We start from the raw sequence: 12,193 nt of genomic DNA, 5'->3' as shown, positions 1-12,193 counted from the left end.
CTTGTCTTATGATTGGCTCCCAATTGCTTTGACCCCACCACCACCGTTGTCAATGTCACGACCTAACGGACCAACTCCAACATGAGAGCAATGGGATAGGAGCAGAGTCCATTTTATTTTTTGCTTCACATTTGTTGTCTATTCATTCTTTGCTGCAATAATTCTTCGAAGATTGTATTTTTCATTATTGAAATGATTTCATCTGTGCTCTATGCTCCAGTAAATATATCAGCAGCTGTGTTTTCAAGAACTCTTCTGGGCATATCCAAGGATTTTCCAGCACAACTTTATGATTCTTTGCACAACAAATTCTATTCAAGAAGCCAGGAAAATGGGAAAATCAAGAAACTGAAAAAAGTGAAGGCCACACTGGATCAAGTTCCAAAAGTGGAACCGGCTGAAACCCATACAAATTCAAGGTCACTGGAAAGGAAGCTGAGGATTCTGGTGGCGGGTGGTGGGATTGGGGGGCTGGTTTTTGCATTGGCGGCGAAGAAGAAGGGATTTGATGTGGTTGTGTTTGAGAAGGACTTGAGTGCAATCAGAGGGGAGGGACAGTATAGGGGTCCAATTCAGATACAGAGCAATGCATTGGCTACTTTAGAAGCGGTTGACGTAGATGTGGCTGAAGAAGTTATGAGTGCCGGCTGCATCACCGGTGACCGGATTAATGGCTTGGTTGATGGTATTTCTGGCAGATGGTAAGTTAGTTAATATTTTGTTAAAGAAAGCCTCAGCTAATTGATGGCATGGCACTTTTAATATGGACCTATACCTACCTCTAAAATAAGACAATTAGTATTAGACGGCACTTCTTCAAATATCCCCCAAGTAGGGGCTTCACTTTTTCATGCACGGGACATATTATTTATTTACATTTATTCTCCGAACACAAGTCACGAATAAGCTAGATTGATTTAAGTTTCAGTAATGAGTTTTGAGTGATTGAAATTGCTTGTATGAAATATCTAGGATTTTTTGCATAATTAAGACTTCAGTCTGAGGATATGATGAATTTTGACTCAGAAAGGATAGTTATTGGTGACATGTTTTACTAATCATTTCCTCTTTCTGGCCATGCTGAGCATGTGCCAGCTAAGATTTTTGTGGCGTTAAATCGTAGAAATATAGACGGTAGATAAAATTATGCAAGCCACATGATTCAATCCCTTCATCAATCCAATCCCTTCATCAATCAATATGTAATTTTAATTATGCTAGCTATGATGTGGTGGTGATAGGCAATTTCATGGAGCTCACTTGGGCTAATAACTGAAGGTAAAATATGCCGATCACCACCTTGGTCTTCCTAAGTAGTTAAAGTCCTGATTTGGGCCAAAGGGCGATAGTGATCAATATCATTTAGTAGAAGCACATGAAATTTTGTATGGAAATGGACGGAAGATTTTGACGTCATAATCATTGCATGCAATTTTAACATCCAGTGGGGTTTCACAGGAGAGCAATAATCATCACTTGTAAAAAAACTGATATCCTAGAACTAGAAGAGATATGACAAAACATATTATATCAGTAACTCTGCCATTGAGGCTTTAATTTAAAAAAAAAAAAGAGGAAATGAATGTGGTTTAGAACAAGGCGTGGTCTTAATATTGTGAAATTGCATTTTTCCCACATAAGCTTCTTATGTTCTTTATGAAACCTCTGAATTCTTTCTCTAACATTGTCAGCTTTGCTTCTCTGTCCTACATCCTAAGTTGTGGTCCTTCTTGCTTGCCCAGATCCATTATATATGCATGCATCTATAATTTGACTCTTGTATGCATACACATAGCACTGACCAGAAAAGGTAACGAGCTTCTGTTGGAAATTATCGTTCTATATATAGTCATAGGATTACCTCTATCATCTTATTGTTCTTGTTTAGGTAAAGCGTGTCAATTTTTTCATTTGTGTTTTCTCTGTTTTCCTTTATTTTTGGTACATGGTAGAGCAATCTGATTTAGTTTCATTGATCAATTCTCGGCTTTGTATGGAGGGCCAGTGTACATGAACTTAAATTAGGCTGTAATGAAAATATTATGTCGGATAGTGTACAGTACACACTGTACCCTGTATAAGAAACTATGATTCAGTTGCTTAAAATGATTAACTAGTTGATCATCAGGTACATAAAGTTTGATACATTCAGTCCTGCATCAGAACGGGGACTTCCGGTCACTAGAGTCATTAGCCGCATGACATTGCAACAAATCCTTGCTTGTGCAGTTGGAGAAGATATCATCATGAATGAAAGCAATGTGGTAGACTTCGAGGATGATGGTCAAAAGGTAGTTTTATCACAGAACTCTTCTTTTCCCTCCTATAAAAGAATTAAGGTAGCCGTGGATTACATTACGCTTATTTCTGTAAACCTTGTTCTTTCACCTTCGCACTCTGCATTCTGCAATTTCAGGTTACTGTAATACTTGAGAGTGGAGAGCGTTATGAAGGCGATCTTCTAGTTGGTGCTGATGGAATATGGTCTAAGGTAGATATCTCTCTTTTTCTTTTTCTTCATGTGTATTATTGTATCCTTTAATGAGAATAGGAAGAATAAAGAATTTATTTGCTATTCAAACAAAAATGATGATAATTCTGATACTTGTCTTTGTGGATGAATTGCGGTACTCTAGTTGCAGATATTTACTGAAAGATATAACTGTAAATATCTGGCTATAAATATTTCCCTTTTCGTCGCTGGAATATCCTGGTTAAAATTTCTTCATTGGAAATCTGCTGGTGTTGGATGAATAAGGACAAAAACACGTGCAATTATGGCATATCTAGACCATATGTTTGCTTTTCAATTTGCGTGTCTCTAACTCTGACATTCCCGATGATGAGTTTAACAAAGGTGAGGAGAAATTTGTTTGGACCAACTGAAGCTATATACTCGGGCTACACTTGTTACACTGGAATTGCAGATTTTGTTCCTGCCGATATTGAGACTGTTGGGTAAGAATATATGATTGACACGTTGCATCTTATTTTTCCCTATTATATCTGTGCCTATCGATTTAGGCTATATATATTCAGTGAAAGAGGCTCATATTTCTCTATTTCTTTTAAAGGTACCGAGTATTTTTGGGCCATAAACAGTACTTTGTTTCTTCTGATGTGGGTGGAGGAAAGATGCAGTGGTATGCATTTCACAATGAACCTGCTGGTGGTGTAGATGTTCCTCGGGGTAGTTACTCTTTTAATGCTTTTCTCTTGCCAATTTAAGACCAATAGACGAAGCCAATGTAACAGTTGCAAATCCCTCTAAGGCATAATTCACCAAACTCTCTGGTGCTGAATCTCACATGACATTTCATTGACTGAAAAGATGACAAAATTATCTTTCCGAAACCTTTTGGGAAAAGTAATGCTGGTTTATATAGTGGATGAACATAATTTCTTTTACTTGTTTTCACGTGGAGAGACACTTTTGCTGTTTTTTTATTATTTTATTATTTATTATTTTGTATTTGGACTAAAAGAGTATTGTTTTTTAAGTGACAGTTCCTTTTTCTCTAAGAGTTTTAACTGTGAATAGAAGTACAAAAAGACAGATACGTGAAAGAAAATTCCATCGAAGTTTAACTTGCCTCGGAATTATTTATCATAACTTTCTTGTTCCACCTTCAATTTCAGGCAAAAAGGAGAGGTTGCTTAAATTATTTGAAGGTTGGTGTGATAACGTCATAGATCTATTGCTAACCACAGATGAAGATGCAATTCTTCGACGTGACATATATGATAGGACACCAATCTTTTCTTGGGGAAAGGGTCGTGTAACCTTGCTTGGAGATTCAGTCCATGCTATGCAGCCCAACTTGGGTCAAGGGGGATGCATGGCCATTGAGGTAAACAATTTAGCCATTTTAGTTTTGCCATCCTTTTTCTTTTTGGTATTTGTCAATCAATGCTATAAATTAGACATTGAAGCTTGCATTTCTTATGCTTGCACTTGTATGTCATAGTAGTTCTCTCTCCCTTTTGCAACTCTGTGTTCAAAAAATATACCTTGTATTTATAACGGCTAATTACTTTTTTAACTTAGTTATATTTATCACTATTTCTAGCTCTGAACTTGAAGTCATATTGAATTCATTTTCTTCGTGTTATAGGATGGCTATCAATTGGCACTGGAGCTGGACAAAGCTTGGAGGAAAAGTGTGGATTCAAAAACCCCTATTGATGTAGTCTCTTCTTTAAAGAGGTAAAACATGATTTGCTGGCTGCTATTGCTGTCTAGGGAAACTTTATAAAAGTCGACTTTGGGGTTTTAAAAGTAATTAATTATTCAAAATCTGGAGGATTTATGAGGGTTTCTTATGAAATAAGCTTTCTTGACTTACAATTGCTATGAAGGCAAAAGATATATTGGAGATTTGAGTTGACAGGCATATCATATCTTTCTGCCATACCATTTCTAGCACAAACCATACGATGGAGCTCTCTCTCAGAAGTAATGAACATAGTAGAATGGTTCACGATTGATCCCATTCCATGGTTCTTTATCTTTGGGTTTATTGATTCAGGTATGAGAGTGCTCGAAAGCTACGAGTTGCAATTATTCATGGATTAGCAAGGATGGCTGCAATTATGGCTTCAACATACAAGGCATATCTGGGTGTGGGACTTGGTCCATTATCGGTAATGATATTTGCCAATTCGGATTACAAATTTGGAATGACTTGAAATAATTTCAGTTTGGCACAAGGGTTTCCTAGAGTTTGATTGCAGCCTATTGTTTATTTATGTAGTTCTTGACAAAGTTTAGGATACCCCATCCTGGAAGAGTTGGTGGGAGAGTCTTTATCGACGTCGGTATGCCTTTAATGCTAAATTGGGTTCTTGGAGGTAACGGGTGAGATTTGAGGACTCTTCTTTCACCATTATCTCTATCAGATGATATCTGACTTTTAATCATCTGCCCTCAATTGCATTTCCATTGCAAACAACAATTATGAAACAGTGATTCACAGTTAAAAACTGACCAATTCTCCTTAAAGTAACTACTTGTTCCAAAATGAGCCCTTCCACATCCTGATATATTTTGATACTTGGTAGAATGAATTTGAGAGGTTGGACAGTTAGCTTTACTATGTTTCATACAGAAAATCTCCATAGCAATATAAGCTTATTTTTCATGTGAAATGTATTAGTTTACTGTACATGAAGTAAAAGACTACCTTTTGCAGCTCAAAACTTGAAGGAAGATCGTTGCGGTGCAGACTCTCAGACAAAGTATGTACCTTAAGAAACTAAACACACAGTCAGCAGACTCGGAAGTTAATTTTACTGTATGTTCCTCGATTGGGTGAAAAAATGGTTCATTATTGGAGTGTTGATTTTATGTTCTCTAATTTTTTTAGGCTAGTGATCAATTACGAAGATGGTTTGCAGATGATGATGCTCTGGAGCGCTCTCTTAATGCAGAGTAAGTATGGCATGTGTTAAATTTATGTCATTGTTTTCCTCATGTTTTTTAGTCATCTACTTTTGTTCAAGAAGCTAAATTATTCGCTTGTTGGTCATTTATAGCTGGTTTCTGTTTCCTGTGGGAAACTCAACTGCTGCATCTGAAACAATCTTCTTAAGCAGAGACGAGAAGAAACCATGCATAATCGGGTATGCCTACGGCTTTGTAAATTGTATATTTTCACTTATTTATGTGATATGAAGGCAGATATCGTTAAACCATTTTCACCAAGGAGCTCGAAGTTAATTACAGCCCCAAAATATTTCTTTATGTGTTTAAAGCACGATAACTCTGTTGTTGCTAACACCAGCACATTTCTGATCTTAGGAGCGTGTCACATCCAAACTTCCCTGGAGTATCAGTAGCTATATCATCCCCTCAGGTGACAATACTAATTGCGTGTGGTTTCTATGTATATTTCTTGAAGTTTCTTTCCATATTTCTCTCTTAATAAAAAGGGTTCACGTTATTGCAGGTTTCTAAAATGCATGCTCGGATAAGCTACAAAGATGGAGCATTTTTTGTAACTGACTTAAGAAGCGAACATGGCACCTGGATCATTGAGTAAGCAATGAGAAGATAATACTTGCAAAAGACAGTTTTCTATTCCACTCGTTCAAATAATATGATTATGATTGTTGCCATTGGTTCATAAAGATCTTCATCTCTTTTTTTTTTTTTTTTTGGGGGCAGCAACGAGGGCAGGCGATATAGGGCGTCTCCCAACATCCTTGTTCGTTTTCATCCATCCGATGTAATAGAATTTGGTTCTGATAAAAAGGTTAATTTTCTTCTCTTTTCCACATTTGTTGCTTGCATGAAATATAAGTGTTTATGCGCATGTAACTCGTTTTCCGTTCATTCTTCAGGCAGCTTTTCGTGTAAAGGCAATGAAGTTTCCACCAAAGAGTGTGAACGCGAAGACAAATAATGAAGTTCTACAGACTTTATGAAGATTATACTCAATGAATTAAGTTAACAATTGAATTGTACAGCATTTATACTCGACAGCAAAACTGCTACATTTTGTTGAGTGCAGGATATGAACTCGAGTTTCGTAAAAGATATATAGCTAAATTTCAGCTATGAGAATGTAATTATTGATAGGATATGTATGCACATAGATGTGAAGGAGGGTTATTCCAAGTGTACAAGCTCCCTCAGATGAGGGGAGCCCACGAATAAAATATTCAGTGGAGGCCTCTCACATGTGAGGAGGCTGTTAAACTTGGTGTACACAAGAGCGCACACCAAGCATAGCGTTGTGAAGAAAATTTGTTCCACCCTCGTGCATCTGTCTGTCCTTTTTTACCGTCGACAAAATTTCTTTTATTGGGAGGTTTGATTTTCTAGCTGCCTATTGAATCTTGTAGTAATTGCAGATATGATGCACTTAAACTTTTAAGATGCAAGCATTTGGTTTCAGAAACGTTTTCGAAACAAAAACTCTTCGAAAATGTTTTGGAAACTCAAAAAGGGTGTTCTATTTTAATGAAATTTACATCATATATTATTGAATATAGGGATGGGGTACGCGGCCCTACAACATCAAAACAAACGGTTACAGTTTTGCACAGTAAGTCGTCGTCCCCATTTTTAATGCAAAGGTATAGTCACCATCAATAATTTCTTAAACTTGAAACGAACCCCCAATCCACCACACAGAATTTAACTCAGCCCATGCCGGGCAAATGTTTTTCATTGCATTGCCTGACAATTAACTAACAGGACCACACCCTTCAAGGACAGGTGAGGCCACTGCCAGGTGCGACACCAACCTGGTGGTAGACAATGGACAAAAATCCATTAATGTACCATCTATGACCACCACAATAGATTCAACTGTTATGGCACTACTTGTTGTGAAGACCATTAAACATGAGACTTGTTTGTAGTGACGGATCCAAGAATTCATTTGAGCTAGGGCGGATCCATTTGATAGTCACTCGAGCGTCCGTCGAGAGGTCGTCCAATGTATGAGGGAAAAAATTCTGATTGAGCTAGCACATACGGTTGTCATGACTTGCAGGTGCTAGCTTCGCCACTGTTTGTTTGAAGTGAGAGTCTAGACTCTATTGACTCGATCGAATAATATTCATATATGTCACTTGTATGCATACATTTCTATTGTCACAATTGAGTATTACACCACGGCGTTGTCTTAGAGAATAAGTTCCCGTTTGGCCCTATTTTTTCAAATTAAAATATGTGGAATAATATTTTATCGGAGAATGAGTAGTTGAAAAAGAAGAAAAGTGTTCGCTTTACGTGTAATATTATTTTTAAAAAAATTGTGTGATTAAAACTAAGAGCAAATTTTTTTTTAATTTAATGGGTTCGAACGGGGTTAAATCAAATTTGTATGCTCTTGAAATTAGGAAGTTACAATGAGTTTTGTTGAATCTCAAATTCTTCGACATTTTTAACGGGTGTAATAAATATTTGAATTAATTCACATGATCGGAGGAGAAAACTTAGTAATAAAATGGTCTTTTAATTAATTTGAATTTTGTGTATACTTTTTATCTTTATTTTCTTTCACATAACACAACTCATATTTTAATTCAAGAAAAATAAATTCAACAATTTAAAAACACTTAGGCCCCGTTTGGAAGTCATTTTTTTTAAAATACATTTTTTTCTCTCTTATTTTCAACCACACATTTTTTATTAAAATAATATTACACGTAAATCAAATTTTTTTTCTTATTTTTCAACCACATATTTCACATCAATTTACTATTTAAAAATATAATTTTACATAAAAATGCGTATCAAACACCCCCTTAGAATGTGTTTAATTGACATGGAAAATATCATTTAGAAAAAAAAATTTCTTTGTTTTCCTTAAAAATAAGGAAAATTACGCATATTTTCAAAAATTGAAAAATATTTTCAATGAAAAAAATAACAATCAAACATTCAGAGTAAAAGTTTGAATAAAAAATTGATATTTTTTATTAAAAATAAGTATAGTCAAACACACCCTTATATCATATGTATGATGGTATGTGCATGGTCGGTCGGTTAAGATGAAGTGACCGTAGGAGCAATTGATCATAATTTGGTCAATCTTCGAAAAAGCATCTAATATTCCTAAAATTTAGGTCATTGTTTTTGAAGTCTTCATTGGTCTCTATTTGATTTGATTTGATTCTCTTCTGCTAATAACAGAGTCATAGTAATTTTATTTTCTTTAATTATTGCTTTGAAAAATATTCAAAGTTAATTTATTTTATTCCATTTGAAAGGGGTTAAAATTCATGAGATCAAATTTCACATTCATTGTCTGAATACGTACTTATAGACTATTGAAAACTAATTCTCTCAATAAGATTTATCTTTTAAGATGAAACTCTAGTCTATGATAAAAATAAACTCTAAACTTGACTCAGAAGAACACATTTCCTTTTGACAATATACGCATGAAGATGTGGTAGGCGCACCAAACACGCTATACACTTATAGTGTATGGCGGCATAATATTTTAAATTTATTGATAATAATCAATTTTATAAAACCCAAACTTGTTCGATTTGGACAACCATTTCACTCTTCGAATCTAGTAGGGGGGAAGTCAAGGGGACAAAGTTTATTTATTTATTTATTTTTATTTTTATGGAAAATACATAATTTTCTATGATAGAAGAATTCCAGATACTCACATGGGGAGTGGATCCCATGTAAGTAAAATAATCCAAAAAATAATCCACCCACCCCATGCTGTGTGTATTCTGTAAGTAGTCTCTAAAAAATCTTTCTATACGTGAAACAACCCTCTTTTTTTATACTGAACCGATACAAGTTGGTCTGCTCTGCTCCGCTCCCTGTGTCCTTGGACTGAGTTTATTTTTCTCGAATCAATGTTTGAATGAGATATTATAACATTGATAATCATAACTGTAGAGATGTGTTGAATGCAAAATCTCTTTTTCATAGGCTTCCCTCTTAAGCAATAAGATGCAAACTCTGGAAAAATATGATCACGCCTGGAAAAGGAGGGACCGTTTGGCTAGAATTATAATTATAACGTCAAAAAATGGGGTACAAAGATTAGATTCACAAATGATTACTAGTCTTCAACTTATAATCCCTTTTACTGCTAGAGAATTTACCTGCCTCTTTTTTGAAAAAGCTCCTCGTTATGTTGTAATCCAGCAAGAAAACGAAAGTACCAATGACTTTTGAACTTGGATGCTTCTAGCGGCCCCCACTTCTTTGCTTTCTTCTCTAAGAATTGTATCGAGAGCCGGAAATAAAAGTTACACATCTAAATTTTTGATTCATCGCAAATTAAAAAATAAAATAAATTCAAACATGATCGATTTGAATATTTTCAAGTTTGAACTTGATTTGGACATACATATTGAAGTTTGAGTACAAATTAGAAATACAGTCAATACTGTAAAAGTTTGTGAGAGTAAATCTGCTTGTACAATAATTTTTGCTTTACAAACTTACACTTCTCTCACATGAGGGGGCCTCATGTTAATCGTGGGGCTTCTTCATGTGATGAGGGTGTACAACTTGCTTACACGAGTGTACAGCAAGCAAAGCCAGTTTGTGAACATATAATAATAATAATAAACTCCACATGTTAAATAATAATAATAAACAAAACTGCTTTTGAAATTAAAAAGTTATTTAAATAATTTCTTAAAAGAATTTTATTTAATTAAATTTTTTTTTTTAGAACAAACTGATTCAAGATGACTTCATTTTTGGCCCCCATTTTTTGGGTTTAATATCATTTTATGAAAGATTATGTGATTGAAAATATGAGAGAAAAAAATAAAATATAATTTAATGGAACGGTGGACAAACGGTACTTTCTTTTTCGAGGAGGAGTTATTCCATAGAAACCGTAAATAGAAGTGCATTGCTTTCAGATTCAAAGACTAAAATCTTGAAAACAAAAATGAGCACCTCGTTGTTTTGTCTCTCAAAAGCTAAACTGGGAAGAAGTTTAGGGTGTCAGGTGTCAATCATCCTTTTATCAATATTACAAATTCCCAAGCAAAAACACAACGTCTCTCTCAGTTGTCTGTCTTCTTAAAAGAAGAGATTCCATCCATTTTCCTTTTTCTTTCGTTTCCGCCGAATAAATTCAGTTCTCAACTTGAACGAGAAGCCTTTTTGGATGGATGGTAGATTTTCATATTTTACTTTATATAAATGTGAAGTTATAACTTAGTCGAGTTCTCCCATCAAGACTCAGAAAGCTCAAACATAGAATCTATGTAGAGCCATAATCAAGTACTCGAAAATCTTTGTTAAAAGTTCGAAAAAATGAGATGCAATGACTACGAAACATTATTTACAGGCCTATGATTCAAAATTATGAAACTTGGATTTGAGAACCTAAAGTAGAACACCAAAAACGGTCCCCCTTTTCTTTCAATTTTGTTCCAACCAAACACAACGTTAACTCTATGCATTCAATTTGCCAATTTTCGCCTACCGATGCCTGAGAGATTTATATACAAACGACGCCGTGTCGTGCGCTTACCTCGAAAGCAATTGGCACTGTCACACGTCCCAGCGCACCAAGCTCTCAGGGCCCCATTTTGGGACCCCACCTAACGTCTTTTTTCCCTCAAAAAGAAGTACACGTGCGACCACTACTGATTCAATTGGGGATCTTCGATCTTGGCATTTCGAAGTACCTTTCTGGTGATGATGAAGATGAGGATGATGAATTTGAGTTCCTCCGACGGCGATCTATGGCGGCGTCGCTCCAGAACTCCACCCATCTTGGTGTTTTTCCGCCAAAAACTGTATCCAGACTTCTTCTGGAAAAATTTGTCGATGAACCGGCTGATTTTTCACTCATGGAACGTTGCTTGGAGAGGATATTCATTTCTGGACCTTGAAACAGTGAAGATTCGCGGTCGAAAAAGTCTGATAAATCAAACCCGCAACAGAAAATTCTGTTTTCGTCGACATAGAATATAGGGTTTCCAGCTAAACATGGATTGCAAGGAATGTAACAATGGTTGAAAACGGGTATAAGAAGAGGGGCCCGTTTGAGGGCGTTTCGGGCTATTTTAAGGGCCTTTTCCGGATCAGATGGCCTCGGACCCCATGACTTGGACCACAAAGCATTCCGTGCTATGTGAAAAGTAATGGAGGCAATTGGTAGATCAATGGAGGCACGAAGTTGCAGGCGAGCTGAACCTGACGAGCGCCAGTCAGGGAAGCCAGGCCCTAAAGGCAAACCAGCTGAAAGCACAGCTTTGAGGTCCGGCGGGAAGGCGAACCCAAACTCCGCCTCTGCTAATGCAAACTCCACTTCGGATAAACCCGACCGGACCTGGATACCCGAAGTCTTGAGATGGCTGATGACTTTATCCGCTAAAGAACTAAATGAGAGGAGGCTGCTGCGCGGCGGAAGTGGGGTGGAGGGAGCGGAAGCGGCAGCTCTGGCGGAAAGGCGGCGTAGGCCGGCAATATGTGCCGGGTTTAAACCGGTCATCCTCCGGTCCACATCTACCATTCTCGTTCTTGTACTTTATATATGGGGAAAATGAAAAGGAAAAGAATTTCTTTCTTTCCGTTCTTGATGTGTAACTTTGCCGGAAAATTCACACAGAAAAATAGCTCCTTTGTGTGTGTGGATTTTAGTGAGAGAAAGTGTCAAAGTTGAAAATGGAGTGATTCGCTGATACTGAAGAAGTGCAAATAGGGAGAAAGGAAGACACCAGAGGAATTTATAACAAA

General features: G+C 36.4%; 2 protein-coding genes across 2 annotated transcripts; one reads left to right on the top strand and one right to left on the bottom strand.

Moving 5' to 3' along the window:
* LOC111383342 (zeaxanthin epoxidase, chloroplastic) lies at positions 1-6,805 on the top strand. Its single transcript, XM_023007437.1, has 16 exons — positions 1-701; positions 2,129-2,291; positions 2,417-2,491; positions 2,858-2,958; positions 3,075-3,190; positions 3,640-3,851; positions 4,116-4,207; positions 4,530-4,644; positions 4,755-4,858; positions 5,193-5,238; positions 5,367-5,431; positions 5,536-5,622; positions 5,801-5,855; positions 5,949-6,037; positions 6,167-6,254; positions 6,343-6,805. Exons 1-16 carry the CDS (start codon positions 193-195, stop codon positions 6,424-6,426), a joined length of 2,001 nt encoding a protein of 666 aa, XP_022863205.1. The 5' UTR covers positions 1-192; the 3' UTR covers positions 6,427-6,805.
* A 4,297-nt stretch (positions 6,806-11,102) lies between these two features.
* On the bottom strand, positions 11,103-12,193 carry LOC111383333. The gene has a single exon (XM_023007423.1). It carries the CDS (start codon positions 11,967-11,969, stop codon positions 11,103-11,105), a length of 867 nt encoding a protein of 288 aa, XP_022863191.1. The 5' UTR covers positions 11,970-12,193.

The sequence above is a fragment of the Olea europaea genome, unplaced genomic scaffold (assembly GCF_002742605.1).
Source record: "Olea europaea var. sylvestris unplaced genomic scaffold, O_europaea_v1 scaffold2661, whole genome shotgun sequence".
NCBI lineage: Eukaryota > Viridiplantae > Streptophyta > Magnoliopsida > Lamiales > Oleaceae > Olea > Olea europaea.
This window is presented reverse-complemented; position numbering and strand designations above follow the sequence as displayed.